At 35.3% G+C, this 25,313-nt stretch overlaps 1 protein-coding gene across 17 annotated transcripts in view; it reads left to right on the top strand.

The window, feature by feature from the left end:
• The first annotated feature begins 10,810 nt into the window (after positions 1 to 10,810).
• LOC131682950 (uncharacterized) overlaps positions 10,811 to 25,313 on the top strand; it is a 1,036,787-nt gene continuing 1,022,284 nt past the window's right edge. For 8 of the 17 annotated variants that reach the window (XM_058964770.1, XM_058964764.1, XM_058964765.1 and 5 more), the window contains exons 1-2: positions 10,846 to 11,025; positions 11,106 to 11,349. In XM_058964770.1, coding sequence (XP_058820753.1) covers positions 11,285 to 11,349 — 65 coding nt within the window. In that variant the 5' untranslated portion in view covers positions 10,846 to 11,025; positions 11,106 to 11,284. Of the gene's footprint in view, positions 11,026 to 11,105; positions 11,350 to 25,313 lie in introns of all 17 variants that reach the window. The other 9 variants (XM_058964760.1, XM_058964755.1, XM_058964759.1 and 6 more) reach the window with 4 other exon arrangements.

A 25,313-nucleotide genomic window follows, 5' to 3' on the forward strand; every position in this document is an offset into this window, starting at 1 on the left:
CTCCAATATTCAATTATTAAAAATTCCAAAATTCGAAGAGCAAAGAATTCAAAAATTCTGTGATTCAGAAATTCAAATTCAAACATTCAAATATTAAAAAAATATCAAGAATTCAGCAATTAAAAAAATCTTGTATTCTAATATTAAAAACTTCTGCAATTCAACGCAAAAATTTACAAACGCAAAAACACAAAAATGCAACAAAAAAAAACAAAAATATATAAATGCAAAAATTCAAAGGATCAATAAATTAAAAACTCAAGATAACAAAATACTAAATATTCAGAAATTGAAAAAATCATAAATTCGAGTATTTAAAAGTTCAAAAAGTCAAAGATTCAAAAATTCAAGAATATGAAAATTTTAGAAATTTCAATAACCAAAAATTCAATATTTCAAAAATTCAACCATTCAAAAATTCTAATGTCTAAAATTAAAAACCTCGAAAATTTATAAAAATCCGATATTGAAAAATTCTTAAGTTCAAAAATTCAATTTTCAGAAAAAAAAACAAAATATATAGATCCAGAAATTCAAAAACACAATAATGCAAACATACTAAAATACAGAAATACTAAAATTCTAAAAACATAAAAATTTCAAAAATACAAGAATCCATAAACACAAAAAATATAAAAATACAGGGATGCAAAAATATAAAAAGTACAAAAATACTGAAACACAAAAATATAAAAGCACAAAAATACGAAAATGTAGAAATACAACAGATAGATAAATACCACAATATAAAAAAAAATCCAAAATTCGAAAGTACGAAAATATTGTGTATTTACTCGAAAGCTGAAAGCAAATATGTATTTGGCTGAAAGTAAGTGTTCAAATACAGGGGATGTGTGAATGGTGTCTGCTGTTTCGCGCTGTATGAGGTATTGAATCATTACAATTCACATATATGTCTGTAGAAAAAGCAATACTTTCAAAATTTAATGTGAATATAATTTATTTCCTAGAATAATGCTTTTATTGATAATGCTTCTCATAATTGCCGGTATTGTCACCCCCGTGCGGTAGAAGTCAAACCAAAACAATCATCACTCACTGGCGGCTGTTTCATTCATTTCGTATAGTCTAATTCATGCGTGGTTGTGTTAGTGCGACAGTTGAGGGGAAATGTTGTTGGACCTTGGGGGTTGAGGTTAAGTTAGCTGAAGGATAACATACTCATTCCACGCCTTTATGCATTATATCTGTATGCAATTCACAGACAGTGAATGACTCGATTATTTTTTGACAAACTGGTTGACAATGAAGTGTCAGCGACTATTCTCGCGACTACTCGACCGAACGAATACTTTAACCGTCCGTGTTCAGATAGAGATTAAACGCACAATACAAAGATTCAAAAATACAGGAATACTAGAATACAAAAAATGCAAAATACAAGAACACTGTACCACAAAAATACAAAAATTCAAAAACACAACGATACAAAAACACAATAATATAAAAATACGAGATCACAAAAATACCAAAATACAAAAATACAAGAGCATAAAAATATAAAAATACAAAAAATTCAATGATACAAAAAAACTAAAAATACAAGAATACAAAAATACTCAAATACAGAAATACAACAATACAAAAATACAAATATATATATATATATATATATATATATATATATATATATATATATATATATATATATATATATATATATATATATATATATATATATATATATATATATATATATATATATATATATATATATATATATATATATATATATATATATATATATATATATATATATATATATATATATATATATATATATATATATATAAATACGAAAGTGCTAAAATAGGCAAATACAAAAATTTTAAAATACAAAAATAAGAAAATGCAAAAATACAAGAATGCAATAATAGAACACATACAAAAACACAAAGATACAAAATCACAAAAATATAAAAACTCTAAATCACAAAAATACCAAAATACAAAAAACAAAAGAGTAAAAAAACGAAAATACAAATATACGAAAATACAAAAATACGATAATACTAAAAATGCAAAAATACCAGAATACAAAAATACTGAAACACAAAAAAAACGAAATGCAAAAATACGAAAATATGAAAATACAAAAATTCAATAATGCAAAAATACAAGATTACAACAATACAAAAATGCTAAAAATCCAAGAATAAAATAATGCAAAAATACTCAAATACAGAAATACAACAATCCAACAATACATCAATTTAATAATACAAAAATAACAAAATACCAAAATACGAATATACTAAAATACAAAACTACGAATACGAAAATACAAAACTTAAAAATACAAGAATAGAAAAATTCAACATACTGAAACCCAAAAATACAAGAACACAAAGATACAAAAACACAAGAATATAAAAATACAAATTCACAAAACTATAAAACTATAAAACACAAAAATATCAAATATTCAAAAATCCATAAATTAAATTATTTAGGAATTCAAAAAGTTAGATTCAAAAATTCAATATTTCAAAAATTCATGAATTTTAGAATTTTAGAAATTTCAAAAATTCAATAATTCGAAAGTTCTAACATTTAATCATTTAAAAAATTAAATATAGAAAAATTTCAAAATTCAAAAGTAAAAATTTCAGAAATTTACCACAATACAATACAATACAATAAAAATAAAAATTCAAATTTGAAATGATTCAGAAATGCAGAAATACAAAAATGCAAAAATTAAAAATACAAAAATATGAAGAAACAATAATACAAAAACACAAAAATACAAAAATGCTATAATACAGACAAAAAAATCCAAAATTACAAAAATATTATAACAAAAATGCAATAATTCGGAAAGGTAGAAATACAGAAATACAAAATTTAAAAATACAAAAGTACGAAAACACAAAAATATAATAATAAAAAAATAGGAAAACACAAAAATGCAATAAAACCTGTTTTAATCCACCTAGTGGTGTAATTGTGTCTTTCTCATTTATCAAAGGTGGTTACGTTCAGTATAACATTGAGGAAATGGCTATTACATTCTTATTACACTTGGTAAGTATATATGAGTGCACGACTGCTACGAACCTGATGAGCAACATGTCGACGCTGACACACTTGAGACAAACAAAAATATAATATTTAATTAGCTTAACAGCGCGAGTTCAATGTTGTCTTCACTTTAACATATTTTGAAATGCGCAGTGGTGGGAAAGGGTAGGGGCATAATTAGTGGGAGGGGAGGATGCGTTAGGAAAAACCTAACATATTTGGGGTGAAGGGAAAGCGGGTGTGAAGTTGGTCAAAGAGAGGGGGAGGGGGGTGAAGGTAAGAGAGTTGGAAAGGGGTGTGAGAGGAAGGAGGGGTAGATGGGGGGTGCAACTTCATACTATGCCTTCCATTTGAGACTAGGTTAGTGAAAATTGGTGCAGTCATCACCGAAGTGGCTCTAGTTCTGAAATATGTCCGGAACCCGGGACTTCCGGAATTATCGATAGTGGACAATATATTCCAAGAATCTAGGCCAGCGAATCGAAGTATTTTGATGTTCATTTCAATAGATTTTTAAACTATGAGGTGTTACGATTGTACCGGTTTATATGAGAAATTCCTTTGTAACCGCAATAACCAAACTGTAACTCCGGAACCAAAAATCAAGACTGAATGAAATTCAATGGCAGTCAATGGAAGTATTATGTCTTTAATTTGAAATCAAATTTGTAAAAGTCGGTTAAGAAGTCGCTGGAAAATAGGGGGATATTAGCTTAGGAACTTGGCGGGCTCCCCGGGGGCATCAATAACCGTCATAGGTGGCCAATGTGGTCAAAACTACTTTGATTGGTTTTATTGATATAGAACCGCAAATCCAAGTAATGTTGAACCTATTTGAATATGTATTATATCATTCGGGCATCATGGTGTTACCAGTTTATAAAGGAATTTGCTGTGTGACCGTACTCTTCAATTCGTAACTCCGGAACCGGAAGTCGGATCAACTCAAATTTATATAGCAGCTTATGGGAGCATTATACCGTTTATTTGAAACTAAGTTTATGTGAATCGGTTTAGCCATCTCTGAGAAAATCGAGTTAAATTATTTGACACACACATATATACACATACGCAGACATTTTGCTATCTCGAACTGAATCGAATGGTATAAGAGACTCGGCCCTGCTGGCCTCGTTTAATAGGTCGAAATTCCGACCGATTGCATAACCTTTCTATATAAGAAAAGCAAAAAGGTGCGAAATCAGCAAAGTTCCAAAAAGTCTATTTTTCTCAAAAACATTTTTTTCGGTGTAACATAAAATCTCGACGTTTCATAAATTTTAAGGACATTAAAGGAAATACGAATTAAATTTCTGAAATTTCATGGGGTCCCCCCTTCGAAATAAAAATGCAAAATACAAAAATGTAAAAATTCAAAATACAACAACGCAGAAAACTAAAACACAAAAATGCAAAAATATAAAAATACATAAATACAAAAATACAGAAATCCAAAAATACTTGAACGCAAAAATACAAAAATTCTAAATACAAAAATATACAAATACAAAAATACAGCAATACAAAAATTCAATAATGCAAAAATACAACAATACGAAATACAAATATTCAAAAATACGCAAATAAATTGAAAATTTCCAAAATTCAACAGCTCGAAATATCAGAAATTGAAGCTTTTAAAAATTTTAATACTCAAAAAAATTTAAAATGATGGATTCAAAAACTCCTTACATTATTATATTTTTAAATTCTTGAATTTTTAAACTTTTAAATATTTTTTCTTAAATTTTTAAATTCCTGATAAAATGTTCAAACATTTTTAAATTTTTAAATGCTTAAATTTTCAAGATTTGAAGCGTTTAAATTTTTAAATTATTAAACTATTAACTTTTTAAATATTTGAAATTTTTTTTTAATTGTTCACATTTTAAAATTTTTGAATTCTTAAGAAGGTTTGCTTACAAATTCCAGCAACGGGTTAATCAATTTCTCGTTCGGCGGAACCTCAGCGGCTTTGCGCCGCTTCGGATCCTTCGCCTCGGGTATGCGGCCAGGCCGCATCACACTAGCTCCGCTGTGTAAGCTCACTTGTTAAAGAACTGCTATTGTTAAGACTGTTATTAAGCACAACTTATTTCTTCAGTTTATTTAACTACGGTTGAAAATTTCACATTTACACTCTCGGATTCGGTTTATTTAGATTGAAATACATTCTTTTGGCAAAAAACCTCATTAAAATTGAACATCTTTCACTTTCTAAACTAGATAATTATCAAGAGAAAGAAGAGATTACAGGAACGATTTTCTCATTGTTTCCTCCGGAGTACTTCAAGTTTCTCTTGGCATTGGAACAAACCTAACACTTTCTACGCAATATTACTCACCGGACAAAAAGGCGTGAAACGAGAAATTTCCACAATACATCGTGCAGCACCTCCAGCGAGGGTTGCTGATGTACGAAGCAGCGCGGTGGAACAGTCCACCCTCCGAGTACTAGATCACAAATCCTCAAGGTGAATATTTGAGAGCAAAGCATATGACAAACGAATGCAATAATCAGTGGATACAATTTAGTTTGCAACACTCCGTTAACTAGCAAGTGGTTACCGACTGCTTTTTTCCAACACGCAATCCACAATGAAATTTCTTCGCCGAATCAACATCTGAATAATCTTGGCTCTACTGGCTACTTTACTATCAATATAATACTTCGCTCACCTTTGGAAGAAACAAGTATTTTCATGCAGAAGAATTTGACAACGACATCAACATCTATTATCGAATATCACTATTTTGCACAACAGCAACTTTTCTTATTGAAAACACTTTTGATTGCGGAGATTCGGCTCGATCCGTAAATCACTTGCACTAGCAGTATAATCCGCTCCCCCGAGAACGGGAGGAAACACTATCGAAATTCACTGCTGTACATCTCCAGTAAAATACCGTAAAGTCCCATAACAAAAAAAATCGAAAAAAAACTATGTCCCGAAAAAACACAAGTCCCGAAAAAATCGCGAAAACGGCTAAGTGTCAGCCGTCGATGAAAAAAATACAAGTCCCAAAAGCGGGCTGCGCTATTACGATGTTCGCCCGCCGTTTACTAGCCATGGCGGACGAAATCAAAATTTCATTAGCCATCATGCCTCAGCAGAAAGTGGGCATGCTCGATTGGCTCCGCCATTTGACGTGTTCAATTGGCTCCGCTCAGTGTCTCCGCCTAACTATGAATATAGTAACTATATCGAAAATATGATGAACCACCGGATGAAACAGGGATGCCAGATTGGCAGACAAGTCTGCAAATTCGCAGACTTTTAATTTAAGCTGCAGATTTTTTCGATGACGCAGATATTTGCAGATTTTCTAGTTTGGTTGCAGATATTTGCAGATTTTTTAGTTTTGTGCAGATATTTGCAGATTTTTGAATATAATGGCTTTTGGTTACACTAGCTTTCCTGACATTTTTTGTTCTTCCCAGACATTTAAAATTATTATTGCAGACATTTGAAAAAAGTACCTGACATCTCTGGGTTGAAATGAGATTGTGATGATGTAACAGGTGTGATGTGTGTCCTGCCATGCGTACCTATTAGCAATTAAATCCAGCGTTTTTGAATTAAGCGCTGCAGAGTGTGTGATAAACCATTATCGTCGTGATCTTCTTTTTACTACTGGTCCTGAATTAAAAACTTTGCGCGAGAAAAATACACGCACTTTCTTTCTTCTCGAATTTTACTTTCCACAGTCCCCACAATCATCACCATTTGTTCGCAGCGATTTTCGATTTTCATTGGACACTATCATTAGCTCTCGTATTGGCCTCCACATATAAAAATTTACGGGCGTTTACAAGCTTCAAAGCCAATGAAATTCCGCTTCTTGCTAGCATCCCATCAATCGGATCCTGGGACACATCATGCCCAGCTTGACATAATGCTACCTCTTCCAGTTCAATCGAAGCTGCTTAGATGCACTCATTTTTACCTCCACACAGAAAACATACAGCATAATCAAAACTGTGGGTAATTGAATACAAACAAATCTATATTAAATTTGCAAAAGGGCGAATAAGATTTGTAAACAAACTTTTATTTTGATGGTTTCTCTTAATTTACTACAATTTCAAAGCAGAAAACAATTGAAATTACTTCTACGAAGGGTAAAAATTTACATTAACGCATATTTTTCATGAAATTGAACTGTGCAGCAGACTAATGAGCGAAACAAGTTTGTTTACAAAAAACACTTTCGCCCTTTTGACGAATTAATATTGAAATACTGTTCATTGTATCAACGACAAAATAATTGGTGTGAATCGAGGTTTGAAAGTATATTTTCATTAAAGTTACAATAAACTTTTAATTTCAATAATTGTTTTAATTTCTGTAAACTTTTAAGAGAAATGTTATTGAATTCAATCAAATAATTTATTGTCCCACAACCGATAGTTTTATTTATTGAGCTCAATCCATAGTTTTATTTTTTTTTTTATTTTTTATTTTTTTTATCCCTTTATGGGCAGCTAGGGCCGAGGGTGGTGGCTAGCGGGTTTCATACATCCTTGACCTGACGGACAAAGCTATGGTGCCTTGAACACAGGCAACGCAGATCCAAGGCCATCATTGAAATGATAAGTTCTGCGTTTGAGATGTACTTCCCCCGGTTGCCAGACGAATACCTGTAATTATTACTTGTTGCTTTGTATGTATGAATCTAATGTTCAGTCCTTGGTGGTGTATGCGTGGAAGGTGTGGTTTTTAGCGTTCGAGTCCAGGAGTGCATATCTGTCTGGGTTAGCGGGGGCGTTTACTAATTGTGTAATAGTGTGATCGCCAAAGGCTCGAGCATTTGAATGTCTCTAACTTTGCGTGCATAAATTCGATTTTAAATTCGTGTGGCCATTCGCATATTCACGTGTATTCTTGAACGATCGCGCGCGGACCGTGAATATGATAATTAATTTTTAGTGTATGGTAGAGGAACGTGTTGTCTGGCGAATATGAGCATCTTTTTTGATTGGTCCAACTGAAGGCATGAGTCGAGAGTAGAGAATTCCGAACGTAACCGGTCTATGATCGCGCGAGTGGTGGGTCAGTGCTTGCGACCGCGGTTGTAAAGTTATAGATGCTGAAAAGTTCACCTAAGTAAGGGGGTGTTTTAATGATGGCGAAATTGCGAGCGTAGGTGTGTGTGAATGATTGAAATTGTAATGTAAGTTCGCGTTCTGACCAGGTTTGTGTTATCGCGAAAGTTAGGGGCGTTTGGGTGTTTTGGATGTGAGTATATATGAGAGAATATGCAATTGATTGTGTTAGTGAGTGTGAGTATGAACCTAACTTAAGATATAGTAATAAAAGGAAAAATAACATGCCGAATGTTTCTTTTTTAGGTCACTAACCGTGCATTGCAGAATCCCCAAAAACTCTGAACTAGGCCTCGTCGAGTCCAGTCTGTCCGTCTCGTCCTGTCGTGTCTGGGGTTTCCAGGTTGCATGCATTCACCAGATGAGACTAGCTTATGTCAGTTTACTTGTGCACTGGTTTCGTGGAATCGAGGCGATCCTCGAAATGATAGATCCTACGAGTGAATGCACTTAGCCCAGTCACCTGTCAAGCATTTGTGTATTTGTTTGTGTTGAGATATATGTGGAGCCTGTAAATAATATTTTAATACGAATATTATTGTATTTGTTAAAATAAGAAACGTGTACTATTTGCAGTTTGTTGATCGTTCCTACTTATCTGATTCCATCGAGTATGAGAATACATCTCCATTGTTCTAAAACCTGGCGACGTCTGATGGCAGAGAAGAATCATTGTTGGCAGCAATGTTGCTCTTCTTGGATGTATGAGCTCGAAAAGGTCATCACAAGAATATAACGCATGAGACCGAAAATAAATAAAAATAAAATAAAAAGAAGAGTTAGTATTGTTATTGAGTATTAATAATGTGCCGATTTTTTTCGAGAGTTGTCCTACTGGAGCTGTAGAGCTAATTGATTCAATTAAGGCATGACCTAGACTTCTGGAATCGAGGATAGAGACTTCAGGACGTGAACGACTCATGAATGCGCGAGAGCGGGGGACTGTAGGTGCACGCTTAAGACTACATTTGAGTGATTACAAGTGCTGAGACGTTCATATTATCACCGAGATGTTATAATGTCTGGAAGAGCGCGAGTATAGGTTGCGTGGATGGTCGCGAAGGGCTCAAGCATTTTTATATTTGTTTGTCACGTGTATGTGACTTTGTGTGTATACATTCGATTTTTATGTAGTTTAGTGAATATGAGCATTATATTTTTGATTGGTCCACCTGACGTCATTGGACTTATGCTACTAGGGCCTAGAATAGGGGATTCCGGACGAAACCGATTCATGATAGCGCGAACACGGGCATTTGGAGGTTCACTCTCGAGACCGGGATTGTTAATTTATAAGTGCTAAACCATTCACTTAGTCACCGGGGTGTTATACTTTTTACGAGATCGTGAGTGTGGTCGTGCGTGGATGATCGCGAAGGACTCGAGCGTTTGTATGTGGACGTTTTTGTCGCGTGTGCTAGTATGTAACTTCGCGTGGGCACATTATTTTTGTAAGCGTGTGGCCATTCGCATGTTCGCGTATTCTTCAATGACCGCGCGTGGGCGTCTTATCTAGTTTTTATTTCTATTGGTCCAACTAAAGGCATGAATTTGGGCTGCTAGGATCAAGGGCGGAGACTTCCGGACGTAACCGATTCATGATTACGCGAGCTTAGGTTCTTAGGTTCCAACGTTCACCTAATCAATCGGGATGTTTGAATATTGGCGAGAACGCGGGCGTTCGTATTTGTGACCAGGTTTGTGTTATCGTGTAGGCTACGTTTGTACGTTTGGAATGAGAAATTGATAGTGTATATGAGAGAATAAGAAATTTGCTTGCAGAGAGAATTGGGCCCTAAACCCATATTGTATATTATTTGACCATGGCAGTGGATAATAAAGGTCGCCAAGTTAAGTACTAAAATTGATCACAATGTAACTTAACTAAAAAGAAAATATTCGTATCCCAAGTTTCTGTGATATAATCACTGTAATACTGCTTTGGTGGAAAAGCCCCCGGACCACATCAAGGTACAGTATCATGCCGAGGGATTTATTGAGCTCAATCCATAGTTTTATTTAAAACAAAAATCTTTCACGAGTCGAATCAAAATTCACGCAGAACACTTCTGCATAACATTTATCGCGCGATCCTATTTTTTACATTTTCCTTTGCTTTGCCTCCTTTCTGCGAATAGCAACGTTGGCGTCGGTTGGAAGAAGTTACCAAATATAGACACTCGCTATAAACCGAAACGATAAGTTTCCATTTCCCAACCTGTTTACCCACCGCCGGTGCGGTGTCGTGTTATGATGGCGGTTAGCAAATCGCTTTTACCCACGCTCCGGTGCTGTTAGTCTAAACCGAAACGATAAGTTTCCATTTCCCAACCTGTTTACCAACCGCCGGTGCGGTGTCGTGTTATGATGACGGTTAGTAAATTGCTTATACCCACGCCCGGTGCTGATAGTCTAAGATGTTTATTATCATGATGATTGGCAAAGTGCACTGTTGTTAGGATTCTTATGGTGTTTAAGATTAAACATAAATGTAATGAATTATACATTGGATTTCACGCATAGGAATTAAAGTTTTCGTATATACTTAGGTAGTTAAATTTATTTGTACTACTGCCGATTGTTGATGCAATCATTGTGAATAACTTGATTTTTGTTTATGTACCCATTCGTTATACTTTCCCTAGGATGGAAAGGTTCATAATAAATAGTTTTGTGTGCAGTATAAGAACATTTTTGGGTTTTACCTGGTGCTATACCGGTGTAGTGGAAAAAAGATAGACAACCAAGTTTGAATAAGTGCACTACAACGTCATGTCACATGTCACAAAGAAAAAAGTCATTAAATGACATTAAAAGCAACGGATGTAGACCTACTACAAAACTATCGATAGCACTTTCCGTCTGAATGAGAAGTTACCTCTACTACGCAATCTATATTTCGGTTTTTACTACAATTTAATGATTAAATTAATCTTTTTTTTTTCATTTTCAGAGTTTGCAAAACTATCATGCAGAAGAGGATCGGAATTTCAATGAACATATAAACGAATATTTGGCAAATATGATGAATGGTGTACCTTTCCAATGTTCATATGCGTTGTTGCAGTGTAAGATACATGAACTGTAGTCGAACGAATTGCGAAACGGGTGTAGTTACCAAAGTATGCTGCAATGAGACCTAATACACTAAATTTACGACATCAACAGAATCATGATGTATCTCGTGGTGTTCTGAGGTTTGTATTTCATAATGGATTTACAGTTTATATTTATATATATATATATATATATATATATATATATATATATATATATATATATATATATATATATATATATATATATATATATATATATATATATATATATATATATATATATATATATATATATATATATATATATATATATATATATATATATATATATATATATATATATATATATATATATATATATATATATATATATATATATATATATATATATATATATATATATATATATATATATATATATATATATATATATATATATATATATATATATATATATATATATATATATATATATATATATATATATATATATATATATATATATATATATATATATATATATATATATATATATATATATATATATATATATATATATATATATATATATATATATATATATATATATATATATATATATATATATATATATATATATATATATATATATATATATATATATATATATATATATATATATATATATATATATATATATATATATATATATATATATATATATATATATATATATATATATATATATATATATATATATATATATATATATATATATATATATATATATATATTTACCAGGTTCAGTATAATTCAAAAATTCTTTTTAGATTACAGAATTGATAAAATTGGTTAAATGAGTTAAACTAATCAATCAATTCCTGTTTTAAAAAATGTCCTTGCGTTAAATGAAAATGGGAGGCTTATTACTACCACTACATTACTTAATTTCAAGCGCAAATAGCTAATACTTGTGCTAGTTAAACCAAAAATTTACTGGCAAACTCACAGCGGCATTTAGGAAGCAGTTGGTGTGGCGTGTACGTTTCGGTAAATGTCTCAATAATGTTTTCGGATTTGTAAACATGACAAAACATAAACATGACAAACGTAAACGGTTTTGTGGGGTACATTTGTACCCCAAACAAACTTTAAGCGGGCACTGTTAAGTTGGTAAAATGCAACAAATAGGTTGTACCTGCTTTAATGGAAGTTTAATAATAATCAAATTGATTTATGATAAAGATTGCTTGCAGTTAAAATAAACTGTGACCATTGACTAAAAAGGGCGTTGTAGCCCGGGGACGATTTCACATTTCCCATATATTGAAATCACAAATTTGGTGGTACTGCTGTGGCCAGTTACCATAGCTAATTTAATACCTGTGATAAATCATACAAAACTGCCTTGCAGGAATGGTTTTTGATACAAAATTAGAAATTTTGGTTAAGTACGACGGACAAGATTGTTTGAAACTGTCACCATTAAGTTTTTTGTTTCCCCATGAGTTAGCGACCGATTTATTCTACTTTTCGGTTAAGATATCGACGATTTGTAAGTTTCTCAAAACATTACAAATTCGACGTTCAATAATAGCAAATAAAAATGCGGATTCTACTCGCCAGTGATTCGTTTTGCCATAGGCAGATATAACCCAACACGCATGGTGCTACTTCAGATTCGAGTGATTCTACTATTCTAAAATGAGCCTGGTGCCTAAAATTAAAAATCTTCGAGATCTTTGGTTGATTCTCTATATTAGCTAGTTGGGTTCGGATCGGGTTTCTCAAATTAAAAATTTTCGGGTTCGGGCCGGGTTTTTAAATTTTAAAATTCTCGGGGTCGGGTCGGGTTCGGGTATTACAAAATTTTCATTGTCGGGTACGGGTCGGGTCCGGGTTTTCTAATTTTAAAGTTTTCGGGCTCGGGTCGGGTGCGCTTTTTTCAATTTTTTGAATTTCGGGCTCGGGTCGGGTTCGGGTTTTTCAATTTTCAAGCTCTCGGGTTCGGGTTCGAAAAAATTGAAACCCGATCATCTCCAACGTTTGCATATCTGTCGCATTTGCATTTTTGTTTTTTGACATTAAAAATGTTTTACTCCACTATCTGGGGCTATGTGTCATTCTAAAATCTAAACTATCTGCCATGTAACGAAACTATGTAAGGTTTGCACGCTTATAACTCCGATGTTACTAGATGGATTTTAATCATTCATACACCAACCGATTCAGAAACACCTAACTTAAATATTGGTAATAATTTAATATCTCCCCAATAAAAGTAGACTTTTGGAAATTAGTAAAATTAAAAAGTTCACGAAAAACGGGAAAATTACCATTCGTGAGACAGATTTCTCAGACGCAGCCATCATTAGAGGGCACTTTATTCACTCAATCAAACACGAAAAGTCATAAATAGAAGCAACGCATGTCTGTTTAAATCAGTTGTTGCTAATATCCCATACGAGCAACATCGTCTCCCGGCGATGCAATAAGCGCTATCGATTTTCGGCAAAGTTGGCATTTGCACACACTCGCACCTAAGTGACTAAACCATATACGGTTAGTTTATAAATAGAGGTGACGCGTACACGTTTGAATCAGTTTTTGTTCTTGTGTCGAACGGGTAAGATCATGGTCGCAGCGTCTGGACGCTACACTAAGCGGTAGACGCTATGTATTTTCGGCAGCGGTGGCCGTGTGCGGATTTTTCGGGTACCAGCACGGTGTCACAGAATGATTTGCAAAGTGGGTGGGTGGTTTGGATTTAATTCAATACAGCAGAATGCGAGTTATGTGTGCTGCTTGAGAGTGTTGCGTTGAAAAAATATATTTATTTTTATGCATGCGTGTGCGTTATAACTTGTTAATCCATGTTTACGGCGCTTTGTAGCTGCGTAGGGTAAAGAGCCTATTGGCTTTCATATGTTTCATATTTCGGTTATATGTTTTTATCAGTAAGGCATCTGACAACGTGCTTCTGTAGTTATTGCACTGTTGAGCAGCGTAGTATTTTATATAGGAGAGTACACTCAGGTTTTTTGCGCGGCATTTTTTTACGCGGATTTTGAAATTTACGCGGTTTTCATTCACACGTTTTTTGAAATTTACGCGGTTTTCATTTACGCGGCCTGTATCCCCCATAAAAAAACGTGAGTGTAATTGCATCGGAAACAATCACATTCCCAGCAGAACTTTTTGTTTTCTAATTTCAAACACTTTTGTTTCGTACTGCATAAAACGGAAAATTTTAAAACAGAACTTACCGTCCCAGCAGCAGTTTAAGCGGGTGTTCTTTTTCGATTAAAATTCAAGCCATGTCTTAAGCGTTTCTGGACTTAAAATTGTTTTCCCAGTTTATGCAGTCAGAGTATCTGTCCTGCCCTATGTATTTAAAACACAGTTCTAATCGCGTTTTAAAGTATACAACAAATAGAACGGTTGGATATACCAATTTGAATTTTAAAATAAATCTGTCTTAAATTATGAAACAAACCGCTGTACTGAAGATATAATTATGTCAGTCCTATTACCACATAAAAAACCTATCTAACATAAAACGCTGCAGAATTGGTTTAATAATACAATGTTTACACTACAGAGTTATAACACGTTATAATAATTAGCAACAAGAAAAATTTAACCAAGATGGCATAAAAACCCGTTTTAACTGGTAGTGCGAACGTTGTATAACAATGTAATTTATCAAATAATTTCATCTGTTCAACCACTAATCGATCAAGAAATACTTAACCTTAAGATTGTTTACTTAAGTTCATTAGTACATTATTGAAAATTTAAATGGAAAATGGAATTTCATATTTCATGGAGAATCTGTATATTTCCGTTGACGGGCGTGGGCTTTCTCATTACAGTTCTCAATATGGAACTTTTCTTTTGAATATATTTTCTGGACAGACCAGCCTATTTGATTAATGGTAATAATAGATTACCGTTAAATGACCTTCAATAAATTATGTTTTAATGGGGAGGGTATATAGCAAATTGTAACATATAAAAACAGGCGAGTGAGCAAGAACGTGAGTCGATATGTGTGATAAAATTCATTTGCACGCCCAAGGAAAAAGCTAAATTTTTAATGTCACCGTGGTCGTGTCCTGTACACAACCCTTTAATTTTTTTTTGCCCCAATCGTCATTTAGCCTTCTGCATTACGACGTATCGCTTGAACGAATGCGATTTGTATTCTTAATAACGACAGCAAAATCAAACGGAAGTCAACTTAAATCAAATTCAGGTATTGTAATTCTCACTCACTCACTTGAGAAGAAGCTTATCCGATATCCAACTTTTCCTAGATAAGATGAGTCGCATAATTCTCCGCCCACAAATAGCGTGACAATTTTCTCGGTAAAATTTATCTGATTTTTTACTTCTCACATGCGGACGGATATACTGCAGTTATACGCATAATTGCCCCATGTTCTATGGGATTTCCTATATACATGGGACGATTGTATGTCGTTTCCCGGAATACCATTTCCCGGAAAACCATTTTCCGGAATGCTATTTCCCGGAAAACCATTTCCCGGAATGTACTATTTCCCGGAATGTACCATTTCCCGGAATGTACCAATTCCCGGAATACCATTTCCCGGAACGTATTTTGTCTCGGCAATTTGTTATACTATGGTAATCTGAAGTACTTTGAGAATATTGGAATTTAGAACTATGTTGCTACCCAAATATTTGTTTGGTTCCCTTCACAGCTTGTCTTTGCTCGCTGATCATGTTAATGAATTTAAAAAAAAACTAATTCTCATGCATATGTAATTTTATTTGAAAGCATTATCAATCAATCGAAGGTTCAGAAAATAGCTTATGCTAAAAGAAGGTGATATCAAAGGAAGTCGTAATTTAATTTAAAATGAATAGTATTTCAAAAATATATTACGAAAATTTTAAAGAAGGTAAATCCATTTCATTGTATTTATTGTATTTGAATCAATAAAATTATAAAATTATTTCCATTGATTTGTTATTGTTCCAAAGAAGGCCAATTCACATAGAAATTTTTAATACGAAGTGAAATTTAAAATAACTGAAGGCGTTTTCAATGCACTGTTACTGTAAACAAATGTTAGTGAGAATAAAATATAATATCAATAAAAGTCCAAGAGTATTTTCAGAGAAACTTCATAAAGATAAAAATAACATTCTACACAAAATTCCAAAGAAGAATGCATATTCATAAGAAGGCAGCATCTCAGACAGATACATTCACAATCTATTAAATTTCAAAGGTTCCAGGAATATTTATGACTAAATTTTAGGAAACGTTTATATTTTTTTCGTTACCTTTTACCTAATCTTAATGAAAATTAATCAACTTATTCAGGGCATTTTAGAGTACTAGTGATTGGTTATCATAAAAATGTTGCCAACGTTGGGCAAAACACTGCCTTTTCAATTTCAAAGATGACCGCATTTCGAGGCGTTTTAAATTGATCATTAGGGGAACGCGGGGCAAGTCCGACACCCTGGGTAAGCCCGACACTCCACGACTTTTCCCAGATATCAAATTTTAAATCATACAATAATGACAGGATATTATTAGTACGATTATTTTAGGCATTTCGATACACATCGATGCCATATGGGTTCATTAAACGTCAACAAAATAAACAAAACAAGCGAAAGCAAAGTTGATGCGCTTTTGGATGTTCTTTGTAGTTGATAATTTTAAGGTTTTAATTAGGGTGACCATACGTCCTGGTTTCCCAGGACATGTCCTGGTTTTTCACTGACTGTCCTGGTGTTCTGGGAAGTCGAGGCAGAAGCTTGACTTGTCCTGATTTTTCTCCTGTAAGCCTAATAACAGGTGTTCATTAAAAATAAGAGTCATGTAGTTGAAAAACAAAAACAAAAATATTTAACGAATTCAGAATTTTTTAATAATAACATAATGTTTATTCTTAAAACAAACATTATGTTATTATTGGTCAGCATTACGACGTAACTTAGTCGCGATGCAATCACAAGAGCACTGGACGGACCTGACGTCCTTCTTCTGGATACAATTCCGGATCCTGGTGGACAACTGCTTCGTACGCTTGACTCGCCAATTATTTTTATACACTAAAGCACTGAGAGAGCCGAAAAAACCTCAATCGCACTGGGGCAAGTTAGTCGGGTTTCTCTCTTTCGCCACGTAAGATATCTTTTTCTGCTCAGCGTCTTCTTGGCGTAATGGGAAGACGTCTTGTCCGGCCAGAAGACGTACTTCCCAACCGAATGATGCTCATTTAAGAACGGCAGAAGAATTTTCTCAAGACACCCCTTCTGGTACACTTGTTGATTAATGGCCAGACCACTCGCCTTGAACCACGGTTTTGAAATCCTTCTGTCCGATATGGCGATGTACAGCATAACACTTCATTTAAATTTATACTTAAACTTGTATTTTACTTAAGGGTATTTGGCCGACTTGTCGTTTGAACAGTAGCTGTCATTTCCTGGAATGTGGGTGTTCGAGAGCAGCACGAACGACGTCTCGCGGTAGTTGTTTGTCATCCACCGGCACTTCACGATTTCACGATTGCTATCTGTTCGTCCATGTCATCGGTGACAGAGTCTTCTTCCGACAGATGATGTCCTCCATCTTGAGAGCTCGGTGAATCAAGGCCGGCATCACGCAAACTCGTTTCGTCCTTGTTGTCGAACAGCTTCTTCAACGCTTCCTTCTTCTTCTTCGTCATTATCTTTGCCGGTGGCCGCTACCGGCCTTCTGCTCCACACTCAGGGATGCCAGGATCTGGTAAACTGTACTCACGGGCACGTTTTCGTCTCGAAAGTGATCTACCGTAAACTTTTTTCCACGATGGCCAAGTGTTTCGTAAAACCGCACAACACACTCGCGGAGTACTTGTTGTTTCGACGCCATCTTCGATTGAACTGACAGCACCCGGGCGAAAAGAAACATGTCTCCCATTTATAGGGAGTGCAGAGAGCAATTCTCTTGGAGAGAAAAGAATTTACGCTCTTTTCTCATCCGATGCCTTTTTTAATCTCTCCATAATACCTCGTTATTTCTTTTTCCAACTTACTTTTTTACATGGAAATTGAAAAGAGAAAGAGGCCTTCGTATGTACGTACCATATGAATGAGCTGTAGTCTATTTGAAACATTTGGCCATCGAACCGATTCCAGTTGTGGACCAAATTGTGGCCGCTGTCAATGTCGATGAAATAATGATTCCGGGATCCGAAAAATTTTCTTTAGTACCTCTAAGAAGACACATCGAAGTTTTGGCGATTCTGCTTCTTCTAGAGCTCTCTTGCAAGTGGCAGTTTTTCGTTTTATTGGAAATCCATTTCATAAAAAGGAAAATGGCAAAACAACAATAACTGTCGTGGAAGAACGTTTCTACATACAGTTTGATACCTATATGTACCGCGCCAGCAAAGCAATCGAAAAATAACAGTTGTCCCAAGCCAGTGTGGAAAATAATGCACCGTTACTTTCATTGATGCGATATCGATCGTTTATTTAAAAATGATTGAAAATCAGCAGCAAAATTTGAACAATCTTCGATACAATACAGTGGTCGTTTGTCCAATCCGCCCTTGTGTTCGGGAAGTGGAACAATTAATAAAGGCGCATACTCGTAATGCGGTACTAATAGCATTTAAAACTTTGGCCATGGCGAAAAGTTTGGCTATGGGAAGCAACATGCAACACGTTGTTGCACATGACAATGTTAGAATCAAGATACCCGTTTAGATTGACGATGATAAGACCGGTGTGTGTCTGCACGATCTATCCCCGCGTACAACCAATAAATTCACTATTGATGTCGAAGTACGTAACGGTGAAAGTTTGAAACCTGGAGAAATTTGTTTCCAGGTGTATCCAATGGTGTTCGTATCATGAGAATGCGAGTTACGTAACCTATTGCTTCATACCTGAACATTCAATACGAAATAGAAAGTGCAAGCACATCTCAAATCACGCTGTGCGCATATGAAGGACAGATCCCTACGTGCCAAGCCATGTGCGAAAGCCTCTAATGAAACATCAACTGCGAGCAAACCCAACAACATTAACTAAATCACCAACAACCGGAGTTGCAACTCAGCCACCAACGAATGCTGGAACAACAGAATCTACACACAGCGTGTCCGATCATTGTGATGCTTCTTACCAATCAACTGTCAGCACCACCGACAATAAAGTAAATGACAAAAAATACGGATACACGATCGTGACCCGTTGGTCGCACAAACGATTCAAACCAAATAATCGTGAAAACCCATACAACATCAAGAGGACAGCATGGGCGAAAACGATAAATCGAGTGAAAGCAGACTAAGTGATTTGCATGGCTTCGCTCGTGGGCATGGCTACTTGGGACCGTTGATGTTTCTGCTTTGCTTCAGTGACGTGTATTCAGTGCTGATAGCTCCTCGCCTGTTTCTGCACAGACGATCTTATAATAATTCGTCTCATTTGCTCAATTCAGGATTTCCGATTTCTCTAACAACAGCATAAAACTCGCTGGTGGAGGTGTAGCAAGAACTTCGTGTGTAAATCCTAAAAAGCACGGTGATCGAATTCCCACGAAAAATTGTCTGGTAGAGCTGTTCCTCTCAGACCCACAGAATTTTTGTTGCTGCCGAAGCTCTGCTTGTCCGACCCAAGACCTTTGTAACTGCCGAAAACCTGTGGAGAAGGCACAGTCGATTGATAGGTAACGGGGGGAGGGAGTCCGCTTTCGACTGTCCTGGTTTTTTACTCGCCCCATATGGTCATTCTATTTTAATATCACAAAAACTTTGAAAATGACCATTTTTTGTCACACATTCTATTCTACTCTCCATATCGTTATTTGTGTATTGAAGATAAGTTTGAGTATTTCAATACTGTAAACTGAGCATTTCACAAAAATGTGCGCTGTTGGGGTAAGACCGACAGTTTTTGGGTGGGGTAAGACCGACACGGTGTTTAGATGATTGGGTTCGTTTTTGATTCGATGCAAACGACTGGGTATATTTGTCGTGTTCAATTATACTATAATTACGTCATTTTAATAATTGAAATACACGGAAACTATGTTTTTTCATTTATTTCAAAATATTGTCTCAAGCCGACCAAAAAATAAGAATTAAATTGAACGTGATTCATAGTTATATTACAAAACGAAACGAAAAGTATAATCTAATATGAGATTTTGAAATGACATTCATGAAAAATTTTCATTGACCGTCGGATTGTTGATCAACAGTGTTCCGAAAAATCACAACACGAACCGGATAGCATACCGAGGCGATCATCGAAATGATAGAAACCAGTGCACAATTAAGCTGACATAAGCTAGTCTCGTCTGGTGAATGCATGTAGCCTGGAAGCCCCAGACACGACAGGACGAGACGAACAGATGACGGACTGGACTCGACGGAGCCTAGTTCAGAGTTTTCGGCATTCTTCAATGCACGGCTATCGACCTAAAAAAAAATAATATAACAAAATTTCCAAATCTTAAAAATTCTACAGTGATGTATTATGCTTTTCACCGAGGATTACCACGCGACGGAATCGATTCACCGATCATTGTGATGCTTCTTACCAATCAACTGCCAGCACCACCGACAATAAAGTAAATGACAAAAAATACGGATACACGATCGTGACCCGTTGGTCGCACAAACGATTCAAACCAAATAATCGTGAAAACCCATACAACATCAAGAGGACAGCATGGGCGAAAACGATAAACCGAGTGAAAGCAGACTAAGTGATTTGCATGGCTTCGCTCGTGGGCATGGCTACTTGGGACCGTTGATGTTTCTGCTTTGCTTCAGTGACGTGTATTCAGTGCTGATAGCTCCTCGCCTGTTTCTGCACAGACGATCTTATAATAATTCGTCTCATTTGCTCAATTCAGGATTTCCGATTTCTCCAACAACAGCATAAAACTCGCTGGTGGAGGTGTAGCAAGAACTTCGTGTGTAAATCCTAAAAAGCACGGTGATCGAATTCCCACGAAAAATTGTCTGATAGAGCTGTTCCTCTCAGACCCACAGAATTTTTGTTGCTGCCGAAGCTCTGCTTGTCCGACCCAAGACCTTTGTAACTGCCGAAAACCTGTGGAGAAGGCACAGTCGATTGATAGGTAACGGGGGGAGGGAGTCCGCTTTCGACTGTCCTGGTTTTTTACTCGCCCCATATGGTCATTCTATTTTAATATCACAAAAACTTTGAAAATGACCATTTTTTGTCACACATTCTATTCTACTCTCCATATCGTTATTTGTGTATTGAAGATAAGTTTGAGTATTTCAATACTGTAAACTTAGCATTTCACAAAAATGTGCGCTGTTGGGGTAAGACCGACAGTTTTTGGGTGGGGTAAGACCGACACGGTGTTTAGATGATTGGGTTCGTTTTTGATTCGATGCAAACGACTGGGTATATTTGTCGTGTTCAATTATACTATAATTACGTCATTTTAATAATTGAAATACACGGAAACTATGTTTTTTCATTTATTTCAAAATATTGTCTCAAGCCGACCAAAAAAATAAGAATTAAATTGAACGTGATTCATAGTTATATTACAAAACGAAACGAAAAGTATAATCTAATATGAGATTTTGAAATGACATTCATGAAAAATTTTCATTGACCGTCGGATTGTTGATCAACAGTGTTCCGAAAAATCACAACACGAACCGGATAGCATACCGAGGCGATCATCGAAATGATAGAAACCAGTGCACAATTAAGCTGACATAAGCTAGTCTCGTCTGGTGAATGCATGTAGCCTGGAAGCCCCAGACACGACAGGACGAGACGAACAGATGACGGACTGGACTCGACGGAGCCTAGTTCAGAGTTTTCGGCATTCTTCAATGCACGGCTATCGACCTAAAAAAAAATAATATAACAAAATTTCCAAATCTTAAAAATTCTACAGTGATGTATTATGCTTTTCACCGAGGATTACCACGCGACGGAATCGATTCACCGATCATTGTGATGCTTCTTACCAATCAACTGCCAGCACCACCGACAATAAAGTAAATGACAAAAAATACGGATACACGATCGTGACCCGTTGGTCGCACAAACGATTCAAACCAAATAATCGTGAAAACCCATACAACATCAAGAGGACAGCATGGGCGAAAACGATAAACCGAGTGAAAGCAGACTAAGTGATTTGCATGGCTTCGCTCGTGGGCATGGCTACTTGGGACCGTTGATGTTTCTGCTTTGCTTCAGTGACGTGTATTCAGTGCTGATAGCTCCTCGCCTGTTTCTGCACAGACGATCTTATAATAATTCGTCTCATTTGCTCAATTCAGGATTTCCGATTTCTCCAACAACAGCATAAAACTCGCTGGTGGAGGTGTAGCAAGAACTTCGTGTGTAAATCCTAAAAAGCACGGTGATCGAATTCCCACGAAAAATTGTCTGGTAGAGCTGTTCCTCTCAGACCCACAGAATTTTTGTTGCTGCCGAAGCTCTGCTTGTCCGACCCAAGACCTTTGTAACTGCCGAAAACCTGTGGAGAAGGCACAGTCGATTGATAGGTAACGGGGGGAGGGAGTCCGCTTTCGACTGTCCTGGTTTTTTACTCGCCCCATATGGTCATTTTATTTTAATATCACAAAAACTTTGAAAATGACCATTTTTTGTCACACATTCTATTCTACTCTCCATATCGTTATTTGTGTATTGAAGATAAGTTTGAGTATTTCAATACTGTAAACTGAGCATTTCACAAAAATGTGCGCTGTTGGGGTAAGACCGACAGTTTTTGGGTGGGGTAAGACCGACACGGTGTTTAGATGATTGGGTTCGTTTTTGATTCGATGCAAACGACTGGGTATATTTGTCGTGTTCAATTATACTATAATTACGTCATTTTAATAATTGAAATACACGGAAACTATGTTTTTTCATTTATTTCAAAATATTGTCTCAAGCCGACCAAAAAAATAAGAATTAAATTGAACGTGATTCATAGTTATATTACAAAACGAAACGAAAAGTATAATCTAATATGAGATTTTGAAATGACATTCATGAAAAATTTTCATTGACCGTCGGATTGTTGATCAACAGTGTTCCGAAAAATCACAACACGAACCGGATAGCATACCGAGGCGATCATCGAAATGATAGAAACCAGTGCACAATTAAGCTGACATAAGCTAGTCTCGTCTGGTGAATGCATGTAGCCTGGAAGCCCCAGACACGACAGGACGAGACGAACAGATGACGGACTGGACTCGACGGAGCCTAGTTCAGAGTTTTCGGCATTCTTCAATGCACGGCTATCGACCTAAAAAAAAAATAATATAACAAAATTTCCAAATCTTAAAAATTCTACAGTGGTGTATTATGCTTTTCACCGAGGATTACCACGCGACGGAATCGATTCACCTGCGGAAAAATTGGAAAGTATTTGTTACTATTGTGGTACCGTAAACCGGGGTGACATTGATCACTTTTCGAAGTAATCATTGCATATTTTTAGACGCAACACATTTTTTTCAAGTTTAATATTTTTAAACCATGTACTGATGTAAGGAGAACAAGATTGGATGGTTTTACCTAAAATTGTCCGTTTACAGCTATTTTTCCAAAAATGATTTCAAGTTGATGTCCGTTTTCGTATTCCGGGGTGACTTTGATAACCTGCATGTTCACCCACATTAAATTATTGATGTCAATGTTTTTCATTCAAATGTTTGTTTGAACTAATTCTGGAAAGATGCTCATTGTTAAATAGATGTTAAGGCCATTACAAATATTTTTTAAAAATTATGTCACCCCTCCCCCCCCTGCAAAATCGCTGAAAAAAATCAGGGGGCAAATAATTTTTTTAAAATAACCAAAATTCAAAAAATTGTCACGTTTTATAGAACAAAAATAGCTTCCATAGAGTTTTGCTTTTCGTAAGGCCATTACAAATCTTTTTTAAAAATTATGTCCAAGTACAAATTTTTTTCTGAAGGGGGGGGCAAACAAAAAATAAATATTTATTTTAATAAACACAATTTTTTTTTCTTTTTACATTTTCTTTCGATTGTTCTCGTGGACGTTTCCGCAGGGTGATTTCGAGGTTGAGCTATTTGTTTTACTAGAAAAATTCAAGCAAACATTACTGAATCAATCAAAAGTTCACATAGGAAAGGGATGCTAAAGTTTTCGTTTTAAATAATTTTCCGAACAGTGCAATTTCTAAAATCCCAATAAAAGCTTGAAAGTTCTCTAAGAACTTAATGTAAACATTTAAGAGTACATTAAGGTATTAACTTTTGGTTGCTTGAATAGGTTTCGTTCCGTTGTGGCGGCACATGGACCGACTGTACACACAAGGTATGAAAATCGGTCAAAGGTGAACATGCTCGATAACAATGTACAGAAACAGGATTGCAACATTTCACTTTTGGAAAACATTCTGGAATGAATCCAAAGGTAAAGTGTGCGTCAATGTAATTATTCATCTCAGATATGGTTTTCTCTGATATTTTTTTCTATTGCGTATTTCGTATACAGTAGCCTGGCGAACGTACATCCTGTGCATACTATACTTTTTCGAACTCTAGTGGAAACATCAGCTTTGGTTTATCGCTTGTGCTTGAAGACTTGTAGATTTGTTTGCTTGGTACATGATAGTAATTCAGCTCGGTTCCGTGTACATCTTCGAAATCTTTGCATGTTTCTCCATCTTGTTGCGCAGTAGGTAGCCACATCAGAGAAACTCATTTGATAGTCGTACGGATTTATGAAATGTATAGCAATCATCAGTTCATTTTTTGCCTTTTTCATATAAGGAAGACTGTGCAATCACTCTGAAACTCGACTTTTTAAGCTACACCCGTCATATACCACTAGATTCAGTTCGTCGATATCTGAAAACGTCTGTATGTTTTATAATATGCTTAAATAGCTTCAAAACTGCATTGGCCCTAGGTGGGACTCACTTTTGTGCCTAACCACTACTAACAGTCCTCACTTTTCTTCCTTCCTTTTGTTCTACGAGACTGCATCGAAGCGTTATATCGTAGGGAGGCTGATTCAGTCTTAAGACAAAATGATACATTAGAGCGGTTTAGCTCCGAACACATATCCAGCTAATCGCAGTGGTG

Source organism: Topomyia yanbarensis, chromosome 2 (assembly GCF_030247195.1).
Source record: "Topomyia yanbarensis strain Yona2022 chromosome 2, ASM3024719v1, whole genome shotgun sequence".
In the NCBI taxonomy this organism is placed as follows: Eukaryota; Metazoa; Arthropoda; class Insecta; order Diptera; family Culicidae; genus Topomyia; species Topomyia yanbarensis.